This window comes from Melozone crissalis, unplaced genomic scaffold (assembly GCF_028551555.1).
Source record: "Melozone crissalis strain CALT ecotype California unplaced genomic scaffold, PUWL_Pcris_2 ptg000033l_1, whole genome shotgun sequence".
NCBI classification, from domain to species: Eukaryota; Metazoa; Chordata; class Aves; order Passeriformes; family Passerellidae; genus Melozone; species Melozone crissalis.
In genome coordinates, this window is record NW_026535811.1 from 11,161,382 (window position 1) to 11,174,593 (window position 13,212).

Here is a 13,212-nt window from a genome sequence, read left to right on the forward strand (position 1 = left end):
ATTCAGGCATGCATTTGCTTCAGGTGATGCACCTGGTAAATGCTTCCAGCAAGTGCATGTGGTGCTGCTAGAAAATCACAAGGTCCATCCAGACCCTGGCAGCCACATGGATGCCTTTCCAGTGGGATGTCAGGTCCTGCTTATCCCCACTGTGTGGTTCCTTCTCAGCTCTGCTCACAAAGGGTTTCCTGTTTCATCCTGGATGCATGGTTGCAGTTTTCTTCCCCACAGAGCCACTTCTGCAGTTTTCTTCTCCACCAGACCAGGTGCCTCGTGCCCCTTTATTCTGTCCTTTTCTGGGACCATGACCACCCTGCTGTTGGTCTCAGATCTGTTCAGCAAAGAGCAAACAGCAACTAACGGGTATTGATGACTGAGGCCTGCTTCTTCATTTATTCACAGACAAATGTTTTACCCTGTCAGTGTTAAGAAATCATATTGATTGCAGAGATTTTTGTTTTATTCCTTAGGTCTGTTAGTCAAAAGGGCAATTTCTCCTTTAATGTCTTTCTGCTATGGGTTTGGTTCCACTGTACCTTGTCCAGAAAATATTTTATTTTCAAGGCTCAGGGAAAATGATCTTTATAAAATATAAACTATGGGAATTTTCATTCCCCTCTGGCTTTAGGAGGAGGAGAGCAGCTGGTAGAGAGTGGATGAGAAAGGCTTTATCTGCTATATTTTGGTTACTGCACTTTGAGTGATGGGTTTAATAATTGATAGAGCAATTTAGCAATGATCCATAATCCTGAAAGAAGCCTACGCTCCCCTCCCTTTCTGTCTCCCTCCCTTTCTCCTTCCCTTCGAGACTGACAGGCTGCTCTCAGTGGTTTTGTCTGCAAAATTTCATCCCTTGGTTTCTGTAAACAGCCTGACATGGGAGAGGGAGGAAAAAAAGCAAGTGTTTCTAAATCTTTTGTCTTGTTTCCACAAACAGCTGCACTGCTTTCTCCAGCTCTGAGCTTCAGTCATTTGTTTGCTCGCATGCTCTTGCTGAAGGGAGCAGGAGGTTTCCTTTAAGGCCCTAACCTAAATGAAGTGTGTATGTGCAATGTAGATAGGAGAGCAGAGAAGTGCAGAGCCTCCCAGCAGGGACCCTTCCCTCCCCGTTTAAACCCAGGCTTTGTTCATGGCTGAATCCAGCTTGCTTAGTCCCAATAAAGGTGCACAGGGATGGCAAGTGCTTGATATGTAAGTGTGGTTTGCTTCAAAGTCTTGCAGGATTAACCTATGGAAATTGCTTTTTCCTCATGTGGGTGGTGGCAGCAAGCAGGGGGATCCTATTGGGGTCCCTGATAGGTGTCTTTGTGACTCGCCATTTATCAAACTGGATGCAGACCCACAGCAGCACAGCAGGTTGTGCACCCCCTTCACAGGGTGGGGGGCTCCTGTGTGGGATGTCCACAGTAAGTGTGGGAAGAGAGGAAAAGATGAAGCAGGAAAAGGAGACAGACATAGTGAGCAAGAGAGAAAAAGAGCCAAGGTTATAGGTACTGAGTGTGTGCTGAGGCCGAGGCAGAGTGAGGAGAGGGAGGAGGAGCAGCCTGGCAGAAAGCCAGCTGTAAGCAAAGTCAAGTGAGATGTATTAAATTATGTTTTTCCATATGTATTACATAGATGCCAGATTGACAACAAGTTGTAATTAAGCATGACATAAAGTCAGCTATGCACAGCTGTATTATTCCTTAAAATTACAAGGGGTGAGCTCCCTTGGGGCACAGCAGAGTTCATGGATGCTCCACCATGGGAGGTCTCCAGGACAGGCTGGCTGAATGCTTGCCAGGAGTGACACAGGCATTGCTGGGATGGCCCAGGACTGGGGCAGGGAGGGACTGGGTGACCTCCCTGAGGTTCAGGCTAGCCCTGTCTGCCTCTGGCACTATCCTCTGGAGTATTTCTACCCTTCCCAGTCAGCACCCCAGTGGAACATGAGCAGTGGCCAGGGGTGGGTAGTGTACTCTGCTTCTATGAGTTATTTGCTATTAAATACCTTTAGCTAGCAATGAGAGGATCACAAGGCTTGGAAGAAATGGTTGTGTAACTTGCTCTCTGTTAAGACACAACTTTGTGCATGTACACTTGATTAAAACACCTGGGGACCTGCACCTGTACCACAGGAAACACTCCCAGCTGTGTAGGATTTCCCCTGTGTGTAGGAGGACCTTGGTGACCTTCCTATTGAGAAATATATGATTATTGGACCTTATAGAGTTAGAGAAGTTCAGGGCACAGGAGGCCCTGGGAGGTCATTTAGTCCAACCTGATAGTCAAGGTTGAGTCTTCCATGAGATCAAGATCAAGACTTCATCTTGCTGGGTCTCAAAAGCCTCCAAGGTTAGCACAGGGTCCCTCAGGGCAGCCTGTGCTGGTGGTTCATTGACCTGCACAGGGGAGGTGTTTCCCCATTCCATCCCCAGAGGGATCCTCAGTTTGTCATCTCTGCCTTCTGCTGCCCACCTGAGGGAAGAACCTGGCACCATTTTCTCCATGTGGCAGAGGAGGAGGAGCAGGCTGGTGTCATGGGCACCATGAGGTTGTTCCAGTTCACCCTCCCTCTGGGATCCCCATGCCAAGCATGGTGTCCAGATGTGGCTGGAGGTGGGTTACCACACTCCTTGGTTGGCTGGCCCTGTTTCAGGGATGCTGTTGGTCCTGCTGCTGCCAGGGTCTTCCTTTCTAGCCCCACCAAGTTGCTCATGGCCACTCCAGCTGAGCAGTTCCCCATTGTCATCAGGGGCCAGACCTGGCATTTCTCCTGGCTGTATTTCAGAAGGTCCCCATCAGACCATGCCTCCTGCCTCTCCAGGTCCCTCTGGGTGGCAGCCCTGCCCTCACATGCATGGCCAGGTATCTCCAGTGTGGCATCACCCACAAACTGGGTGGGAATGCACTCTGCCTCCTCCTCAGGTCAGGGATAAAGATGTTAAATGAGACCAGTCTGGGATAAACCCCTGTGGTACCTCACTGGTTACCAGCCTCCAGTTTCTATTTATGTTCTGTAACATAAACCATCACTGAAGGCTGAGTGAATCCAGCTTCTAGTTTTTTGAGCTGATTCAGATATTTTTTGAGGTGTTGCAGACTAATCTTGAGGGATGGGCAAGAGCAGTGTGAGCAGTGCAGTATTGGAGCTCCCTTCTAGTGGAGGTTGTACAGGTGGTCTGGCAGCCTTGGAAATGGCTCTGGTTACACCCACAGTCCTTACACCCAGGAACCAGGTGTACCTGTGTTTGACCTGTGAGATACAGAGCCTGCTAGGAGCCCTGTAGTGGCACTGTCCTTCCTTATCACTCAAACCAATAGATATATGTGGGTAAACGGTGTTCTGTGGCATTCCTCTGTGGTCCTTTCCCTCCCTCAGGAATAACCCTGTGCTGACTGGCCTCTCTGTGGTTGGAACTTTATGCTGGAATCTGAAAGGTGTAGTGTGCTTGCATATTTTGGGAGGAGTCTTGTCTACCAGGCCTGTCCCTTGCTCAGGAGTGCAGAAGAAATGCAGAAATACAGCAATGAGGGTGAACCCAGCATTGCCCTGCTGAGTGACACTGTGGGGCCTGGAGCTGCTCTCCTGTTCATGGGATGGGGAGTGAGCGAGCAGGAGCTGTTGGTGCTTGTAGGTGTGTTATGCTCTGGCCCTGGTGGCTGCCTTTATCACAGACACAAAAGTCTGCAGATGCCCAGCCCTGGAGCAGAGGATGGCCTTAGTCTGGGGGTCATCCATATTTGATGTCTGCATCCCTTCCAGGTGTCTGTGTGAGTGGAGAGGTGGGAGGGGTGAGGGAGATAGCAACTGTAATATTTTACTTCCAGAATATGAGCCTGTCTCCTTTTACATCCTTTCATTTAAGAAATTATTTGGAGTCTGAGAAGTACAGGGGAACAAAAAAAAAGGTTCTCTTTGCATTCCACCTCCATTACCTAAGAGTTAAAGGTACTCTGCATTCTACAGTACATGGCAATAAAAGGTGGACACCTCCACAAAATACAAGAGTCAAGTGAGCAGGTATGAGAGTCCATAAAGATGCCAAAGAAAGGGTTCATCTGAGAGGAGGATAGAGCTCCATCACTTGAATAAAAACTGCTTTGTGAGACACACAAAGGATGCAGTTCCTTGTCCTCACGAGTGGTATCTTGGTGCATGGAGGAAGCCTGAGCTCTGAGTGGGGTGAAGCCCTGGGTGTGCAGCTGGTCAGTGCATCCCTGCTTGGGCAGAGGAGCTCAGCTCCTGCCTCTCTGCCTCTGCCCAGGGCTTCCTGAGTGGAGATGTGAAAGCTGCTGCTTCCCAGCATTCAGGCTTTAGCAAGTGAGACAGGAGCTGTGTGTTCAGCTCAGAGACATCTTCCCTGGAGCTCTGTCTGCACTGCCTCCAGCTGCCCCCAACCTTCTTCTGGGAGCAGGAGCACTCTCTGCTCAAGGTGCCAGCAAGCATCAAGCTTTGAGTTATATTTTGTCTGAGGTTATACTTGTCCATGAAGGACTCAGCTGAGACTATCACACTTGGCCATGAGATCCTACCAAAGGTGGTAAATTATCCCTGAGGAGGGTAGTTTGCAGGGAAGTTTTAAAATTCAGAAAGAGCCCAGCTCTCGGAATCCGAGTCTGTGGAAATGAATTTTTTTTGGCATCTGTTTTTAATGTCCTGTGATGTGTGGGTGAAAAAGCCAGCAAGCTAGACTGGTAATTAATTTTCCTGACAGAAACACCAGACAATGAAATTACCCTGCCACAAAGCAGGGTTGCTAAAGTAAATACTCTGCCAGCAGCAGGCCTGAGAGCAGGACGAGGTCGTGTGTGAGGTGCAAGCAAATGATGAGGTGGCACTGCTGCCTCTGGGGACCTGCAGGTGCTGCCAGCACGGGGACCCTGCTGCCCAGGGCACCAGCACCAGAGCTCTGTGGTGTACACAGGCACTTTCAGCTGGGCTCCAAAGGATGGGGACTGACTGGACTCACTGCTGAGCCGAGGAGCAGGTCACCCTTTGCTGTCCAGGCAAGTAACAAGTAGGGATGTGGGAAGTGGGCATGGGATGGCTGCTTTTGTCCTAGAGATAGAGGCTCTTGGCAGGGCTCTTCAGTCTTTCCCAGGCTGGTGGCAAGTGGTTTCTAAAGCTTTGGTCTGTGCTGGTGAGGTTTGTGTGAGGAGTAGAACAGGTTGTGCCTGTGCATACAGAAGGGGAGGGCATTTTGTTGGAAGACATTGAAGGCAGCAGCTCATGGGAGAGGAAGGACAGGAGGGCAAAGTTTTCTGTCTTCCTTCTGCGTGCCTTGTACTGGAGGCAGGACTTGCTGTGCCAGGAGTGTTGCAGATGCACAGCCAAGAAATGGATGGAGAGCAGGAGCTGGGGATGTTCCTGCACGCATTGAGGTGTCTGGCAGCTGGCTCCACTGTGTGCTGTCAGACAGGATCCCTCACCACAATCGAAGGGTTTGGTGGGTCTGTGTTAAAAAAACCTGTATTGTTGGTACAGAAGATACTTCTCTGTGTAGTTATGGAGAGATCTGCTGAAGATTTCAGTGCTGTTTGGGAGGATCTGCTGCCACATGAATTGTCCTTCCCATTTATGATTGCAATACTTGAATGTGCACATCTTCATAGGGCACTTTCCCTTGTCACACAGTGCTAGCAGCTGCAGAATGCAGAAATCCCACACAAGAACTGTTGAAGACATGGAAACTGTTTTCTTTCCCTTTGGGAAAGAAAATTACACCTTTTTTTTTGCTGAGCTAAATCTGAGTGCTTTTAGGAAAACAAGGGTCAGTTGTGGAGTGGACTGCATGTGCATTTTAGGACCAGAGTTATTTAATGTAATAATTATCTGTAAAAAGTAGTGAAATGTTCAAGCATGAATAGACCACATACTGTCTTAGGTTAGGCTGCAGAAAAGAGCAAGGAGCATTTAAAGGACTTGATCTAGATTACAGAAAACATTATGCTAGATCAGTGCAGTACCGAAAGGCAGTAAACATTGGAAGAGAAAAAATGAGCTATTTCTGCATAATTCTATGTCCTAAATTAACTGCAGCTTCTCTGGAGGAAGGACTGTGTGTCTCAGAGGATCTCCCAGATAAAACATCTGCTGAAATGCCTTGTGTCACTCCAAAAGCAAACAAAATATTAAGCTTAGGGAAGACTGGAACGCGAAAGCATTCTGCAAATAGTGTAAAATAAGTCTGGGGAATATCCTGGTGTTTAACTCTTTCTAGGGTTGTTCAGCCTGTCTCCAAGCAGTTGTGTCAGGAAGAGGAGTTGCAGGGTCAGGCAGTGGAAGGGGATTGAAACATCCATGGGATGGTACAGTGAGAAGGCAGAAGCTGCTGCAGACATGGGAAAGCAAGGCAAAGATATAAAAGCAGCTTGTGGTAAAGGACAGGTGATGCAATCATTTCCATCTTCACCTCTAAACCAATCTATGTGAACACAAATTGAGAGGTGACAAATTTAAACCTGATGAAGGAAAATCAAGCTTTAAAAAGCTGAGTTAAGATGCTATTGAAAGCAGAAGGTTGCCTGTGGAACTCTGTGCCATAACATGTGATGGAAGTCAAGATCTCACCTTGTCTTAAAAAACTGACATGCTTATGTTGAAAAAGAGAGGAGTTGTATGTTAGATACCATGTGCAGAAGGATGTATGCATCCATAACTGAGAATAAAGAACAATATCCATCACAGTGGAGATTCAAAGGTATTCTGTCAGTGGACAGGTTATTTCATTACAGAGCTCATAGCATCCAGCCCCAAAATGCTTGGCATTGGCCATTTCAGGCAGGCAGAGCACTGCTCCTGGTGACTGCAGCTCCGTCTTTCTCAAACCAAACAGGAGGTATCTGCTCGTTGAAAATCTGGAATCCTATGTGGCATCCACTACCTGTTGTTCTTGAGGTGTCTTAGTGACTGTTTAATTAAGTTAACAAGACTTTTTTTGTCTTAGGGCCACTCCCTCTCCATGGAAAAATCACAATGATTACATGAAGGCTGGGAGAAAACCACAGCAAGTGGTGGCTGTGGTGTGTGTAAGGCAGCCTATCACCTAGATGTAGCCCCTTCCCACAGGCATTCTCACCATTGTTAGAATTCATGGAATGAGTGATGCTCTGTTTAGTTGCACTCTTTCGGTTTAAATAATGTGGACATAGATTTGTGCTTTTCTCCCCAATAGCGGAGTTGGAAAACTTCTGTGTGTAAAAAAGGAATTCTCTCCTTACTACTCCAGAAAGTGGGGCTTTCAGGTAAACCCACTTGACAGGAGACAAAAAAAAAAAAAAAAGAGATTTTGGAGCCTCAAATTCTAGGTCATCCCTTCTTGCAGGGGTCTGAAGGTGTTGGCAGCCTAAGTGTGGGGAGAGAGGAGGGGAGGTGTGTGCTGCATATGACAGCAGTGCAAGTAGTTTTTTATGCACAGGGAGTTTTCCACACAAAATCACATTGGGAATATCCCTACAGTCCACCCCTCCACTTGAGTTAGTGGGAGGGATCTGAAGTTGAGGCGATTTGTGGCTGAGCTCTCATTAGTGACCAGGGACATTTCCCTCACAATGTGGAAGGCAGGCAGGGAGAGGCAGATGGCTTTGAATGCAGGATTTACATAGTAATGAGATTCAGGTCACCATAGCTGTCTTTTTCTCTCTGCATTTTGTCTAGGTGTCGGGTAGTGTGTAGGGATGACAGGGATGACGGAATAGGGAGGAAAGGAGGAAAATTAACCCCTTGTTCATGAGGAGAGATTGCTGTTAGAATAAAAAGTTTGTCACAGTGGGCTAAAGAGGAGTAGGGTATGACAATGATAAGCACAGATGAAGCTAGAAGGGGTAAAGACTTTTTAAGTTTCTGACTTGTTTTTGTGGGAATGGCACAAAGAATTCTAACTTGAAAATCCCAGAATTTCCTGTAATTTTTATGTTTGGCGTTGCTGGTTTAAGAAGAGGTAGTTTGGGACTTTTATCATTACAAGTCTCCTAAAACTTGGGATTCTTGCTACAGAGTCTTTGCTTCTTTGGAAAAAAATCACCATTTTGCTTGGTTTCTTGGCTGAAGACTTGTCTTGACATGACTATGTAATAGTGTGATTAAAACATAATATTTTCCACTGCAATTGGTAATCCTTAGTATGATCTCACTAGTGTCAGATCTTATCCTGATGACAAATGGGGAACTGGGAACCATGGGTCCTATTTCGAGCTTTGCTTGGTGGCACTTGATTTGCTCAATAGCCAACCCCAGGCATTTCCAAAATATGCATAAGGGCCTGAGAAATCCCAAGGCTGTATTTAAAATTATGAAAATTTTAAATCAGTGTGTGTTTATTTTATCTGTCTTCTGGTTTTTCTTTCTTTATAGTTAGAGGAGTATGGGTGAGTAAGTTATTCTTCTGCTGTACATGCCATGACACCAGAAGCTGGGGCTTTAGAAGCATTGCAAGAACGGGAGAGAAGCTTTGGGAGATTCTTGTATAAATAGGAACTGTGTCATATAACTGCATGTGGACATCTAGGCAGAGGTGGGATAAGTAAGGAAGGTGTTTGTGTGATAAGGTTTTTAGTATGTGGAAAATATTTTTGGTTCTTTCACACAGAAGTTTTTGAAATGCAGAACGTTTGGGGCACATAGGCCAGGATTCATCTCATCTCACCTTGGCCACTGGAGCTGAGCAAGTTCATCTAACCTCATCCTACAGACCTTTTCAGCATCAGTGGAGATGGATTCCAACCACCCCAAGGCAGTGGGACAGATTGCCCCTGGAAGGGGAGGGAGCAGAGGTGCTTTGGTGTCATCTCCTGGAGCCAGTGAGCTGCTGCATTTTGGCTGTTTGGGCTGAAAGGGAAAAGGAAATCTAATCAGATGCCTGGGACAGACTGGGAAAGGAAGGCTTCTTGGCTACTTCCTCCTGAGGAAAAGGCTTAGGTCTAATAGATCTAATTAAATTATTTCTTTGTTTTATTGTTACAGCTATTTGTTTAAAAAGTCGGTAATCCTTTTATACCAGTCCTGTAATGATTATTTAATGTCTGGCTGTTTGTGAGCCCACGGAGCTGTGTGAACAGAGGATGCTTCACTGCAGGGGATCTGCACAGTTCTCCACAGGACAGCGAGCTGGCCCTGAGAGCCTCGACTGGGGGCTTGATTGGGTGCCTTCATATTCCCACTTGCTGGATGAAAGCAGGGGTAGTTCCCTCCTTTACAAAGTGCTGCCAGATATAAGGCTGTCTCTTGGCTGTATAAGGCCACAGTACTCCTCTGTAAGGCTAAATATTCACCGAGTGATGTTTGGGTAGCAGGCACTGTGCCAGTGACCAGTGAGTCCCTCAGCTCTGTCACAGCAGTGACACTTGTTGGTGGCAGCTCTGTGAGTGTCACAGTGGGCACCAGCTGCCCAAAGCCAGCTGAGCAGGTCTGCCCCTCCTTGCTGATGTTTTCTGACCTCTTTCTTTGCAGAGCCCCTGAAATCATCCTCGGTTTACCCTTTTGTGAAGCAATCGATATGTGGTCATTGGGATGTGTCATTGCAGAGCTGTTCTTGGGCTGGCCCTTGTACCCAGGAGCTTCAGAGTATGATCAGGTGGGTGTGGATATTGCCCTGGGTGCTGGTAAGTGCACACATCTCTTTCTCTTCTCCTGTCAGAGTGAGCAGATGCCAACTTTTTCACTTTGGGTAATGATGGATCTGTATTTCTTGCTCTCCCAAGTCAACATTGTCATTATGCACCTGGGTGTTTGTTCCAGGTAAACCAGTGTGCAGCTTGGTACGCTGGCTTTTAAGACCTGGCTGCCTGAGTGAAATCTCAATCAAGAGTCAATGCTGCCATTGACTGGAGAGCTCTGTGCATGTCCCTCCTCACTGAGCAGAGCAGGCACCCGTTCTCTGCTGTAACAGCAAGTGCAGCATAAAGCCTTATTTGTTAGAAGAAACTGCATGAACTCAGCTGCATTTCATAACCCCTTTTATGAGAGTGCATATTAAAAGCAATGACAAGAAGGAGAATGTTGGCATTGATGTAGGTTTCCAGTTAATATAAGCTGTCATTCCTTTTCTCCCTATAGGCTTTCATGCCCTTTTTGTAGTCCTAAAACCGATAATGCAGCGGCAGCTAGAGCCAGGGCTGTAGAATGCTTTGCATTCCCACAGTATTCAGGCTGATCTTAGCTGTCTGAAAATGCAGCCTGAAAAGGGTCTTTTTTCTTTTAGGAAATAAATTTTTTAAAAAAGGAAAGAAAAAAAAAAGGCAGGAAAATAAATAAGTTTTTCACATACTGAAATGTTTTCTTGACTTTTCTTTTGAAACCAGTATTTTTTTTAATCAGAGCTCTAAAGGTAAAATTTGGCAGGGGAAATAACTTGCAGCAAAGAGCAGGGCTATTAGTGACTCTAAAGGAAATCAAATGTAGCTGAGAAACTTACAAGCGTTTGAAAATCGCATACCAAGCATGAAAAGTAGATTTCTTTCTCTTCCCCATTGCACCCCAAAAGCCATAAAACCCACAGCTGGAAAAGAAATCACCATACCTTAGTGGCCAGCTTAACTGCCCAGCACAAAGCTTCCTCTGGTAAAGTGTGACCAGGCTCCTGGGGAGCTGGGGAAGGGATAGGGGCTGATCCTGGCTGGGATTGGCAGGATCCAGGTGCCTCTGAGGTGTGTGAGCTCTGATGGACCCAAGGAGCTGCAGAGCTGAGCAAGCCATGCACAGTGAACCAGGGCCTGAGTGCTAGGAAGTGATTGAAAGCACGGCTGCTCTTTATGCTTTTATGCCTTCACATATTTAATGTTTTTATCCTTCTCTGTTTCTTCTCTCAAAAACACTTTCCATTCTTGCCTAGCATTTTTGAGAGTAGGTGACTGGTTTTAGTAGTTTTGCAGAGTTTGCAGCAATTTTTGCAGAATGAAGCCATGCAGGAGACAGGAGGTGCCAAAGTTAAGGTTTTGTGTGGCACCTCAGGCATGTGTGACATTAGTCTTTAATTGTGTAATCACAGACTCTTTCTCCTTTATAAATAAATAAAAGTTTGAGATTCTGAAAAAAGAAATAGAGTATCTTTTAGCTGTGTGGGTGCCAATGAGGTCATGCTTGTGGATGCATCCCAAATAACGTCATGTAGTCAGTAGAGACAAGTACTTTCCATACCATCAGTTGGTTTGAGTGTATGTTTCACCTTAGTTCAAAGGCAGTCACTTCATAATCCTGTTTGGAACTTCAGGATGCTCCTAGGACAGACTGTGTGCTCAGGTGGAAGAAAACCAGCAGAAGTTAGAGAGCCAATATAAAATTGCTGAAATGACGTCCTGGAGAGGGTGCAAAGTGTTGAGACATCCCATTGAAATCACTGTGTGGGTCCTTCTCTTTGGACTTTATAAATTTAGGAACTTTCTTCTTTTCATCCTTAGGACTTGTGGGAGTGCACTCTAAGTGTGAGTTTCCAGTGATGTATGTGATAAATGAAGGGAATTCCATTCAGAAATTCTCTTCCTCTCATTCCTTGCACTGAGTTTTATGGCATGAAGTTTCTCTACATGCTACATCTTTTTTTGTCTGTTCTCTTGGTTCAAATGCCTCCTGAATTCCTTCAAGGAAGACCTCCAGAGACCTTCACAGGATGAACAGTAACCTCTCATCCTTGTCTTGCAGATTCGCTACATTTCACAGACACAGGGCTTACCAGCAGAGTACTTGTTAAGTGCAGGGACAAAGACCACGAGGTTTTTCAACAGGGATACAGACTCACCATATCCCTTGTGGAGACTGAAGGTAGGAAGACATTCCCTTGTTTCTTTTACCTTGCAGTTGTTGGTTGGAAGTGAGGAGACACTCAGAGCCTGAGTTTCTGCTTTTTGCAGTGCAGCACAGACATAGGGGTGGGTACTGCCCAAGGTAAAACTGCCATCCCCAAAATTTGGAGCCCATAATTCACCTGCTTGGCATTGTAGGAAATTGAAATCCAGAGTTGATTTGGAAATCTTCCTATTAGTAGTCAATTATTTGGTGCGTAGTGGGCAGACTTTGCTCTAATATCTAACTCATTGTGGAGGGGGAGAAAAAGGCAAGCATTTTAGTTCTACAGTCAAAACCTTGAGTAAAGCAGGTGAGCCCTGAGTGTCCTGTGCCAGGGGGTTTGGCTGCATGCTGTCCCCAAGGAGAGAGGCCAGTATGCTTCTGGCTGGGATGGGATGCTGTACCTCAGCACCAGGGTGGATGTAGGAGACCCACCGTAGTTGGGAGGACCCTCAGAAGTGAAACAAGAGATAAATCACCTTGTGACATAAAAGATGTCACATAAGCATGGTGGAGATGGTGTAAATGGTGTCTGGTCAGGCAGGATGGTCCCTGATGAGGACAGGATGAGGCACATGTGGGAAGTGGCACATAATCTGCAGCTGGTTGCAGGGCAGTGTTGGTCAATGTCTGTGTCCTGTTTTGAGCAGACGCCAGATGATCATGAGGCAGAGACGGGGATTAAGTCCAAGGAAGCAAGAAAGTATATTTTCAACTGTTTGGATGATATGGCACAGGTAAGAGCATTGGTGAGTAACCAGCAAGACTGTTTGCATGCTTTCCAGCAACACTAATAAAAAGGAATTATGCAAGTTCTCTGTGTATCCTATTCTGGGGCCAACTCCTGAAAAACACCAGGATTATGCCTATGAAATTCGCTGTTATGTGCTGCTTTGTAGGAGTGACTGCGCACAGTCACTCCTAGGGGTGTGTGTGCTGTAGTAAAGAAGCCTTGGAAAGTGGCTAAGGCATGTCTCTTGAGTGTGCAAATCCTGCATTTTCTCTTGTCTTTCCAGTGTTCTTCTGTATGACCACTGGCAGGTCACTTGCTTTCTCTGTGCTTTAATATTCCCATTTGTTAAAGGGAATAAAGTGGAAATATTCACCATGGCCACAGAAGAGTGTGCTCGCTGTAAAATGTGGCTGGCTGGGGGAAGAATGGGAAGTACTAATTCCCTGTGTCAGTTCCCTGTCGTTGTGAGAGCTAATCCCAGCATAACCACTCCTGTGACAGGAGTTTGTGCTGACAAACCAGTGTGCTAAACTGGCCCAACACTAGCACCAAACTGGAGTTTGTGCTTGCAAGGTCTAGACATTGTAGCAAGTAGAACATGTAAGCATGCAGGAAGGGAGGACTGGAATCTGAGGAGACCGGATAATTAATGAAATAATATAACAAGTCTTTATTCCTGGCACCTGATACATGAATGGGATGTTTCTCATAAACGTAC

The 13,212-nt window shown here is 46.2% G+C and overlaps 1 protein-coding gene across 2 annotated transcripts in view; it reads left to right on the plus strand.

Moving 5' to 3' along the window:
* Positions 1-13,212, plus strand: part of HIPK2 (homeodomain interacting protein kinase 2) — a 127,327-nt gene that overhangs the window by 82,570 nt on the left and 31,545 nt on the right. For both annotated transcript variants that reach the window (XM_054281847.1, XM_054281848.1), the window contains exons 3-5: positions 9,431-9,554; positions 11,618-11,737; positions 12,412-12,498. In XM_054281847.1, the coding sequence (XP_054137822.1) occupies positions 9,431-9,554; positions 11,618-11,737; positions 12,412-12,498 (331 nt within the window). The remainder of the gene's footprint in view (positions 1-9,430; positions 9,555-11,617; positions 11,738-12,411; positions 12,499-13,212) is intronic.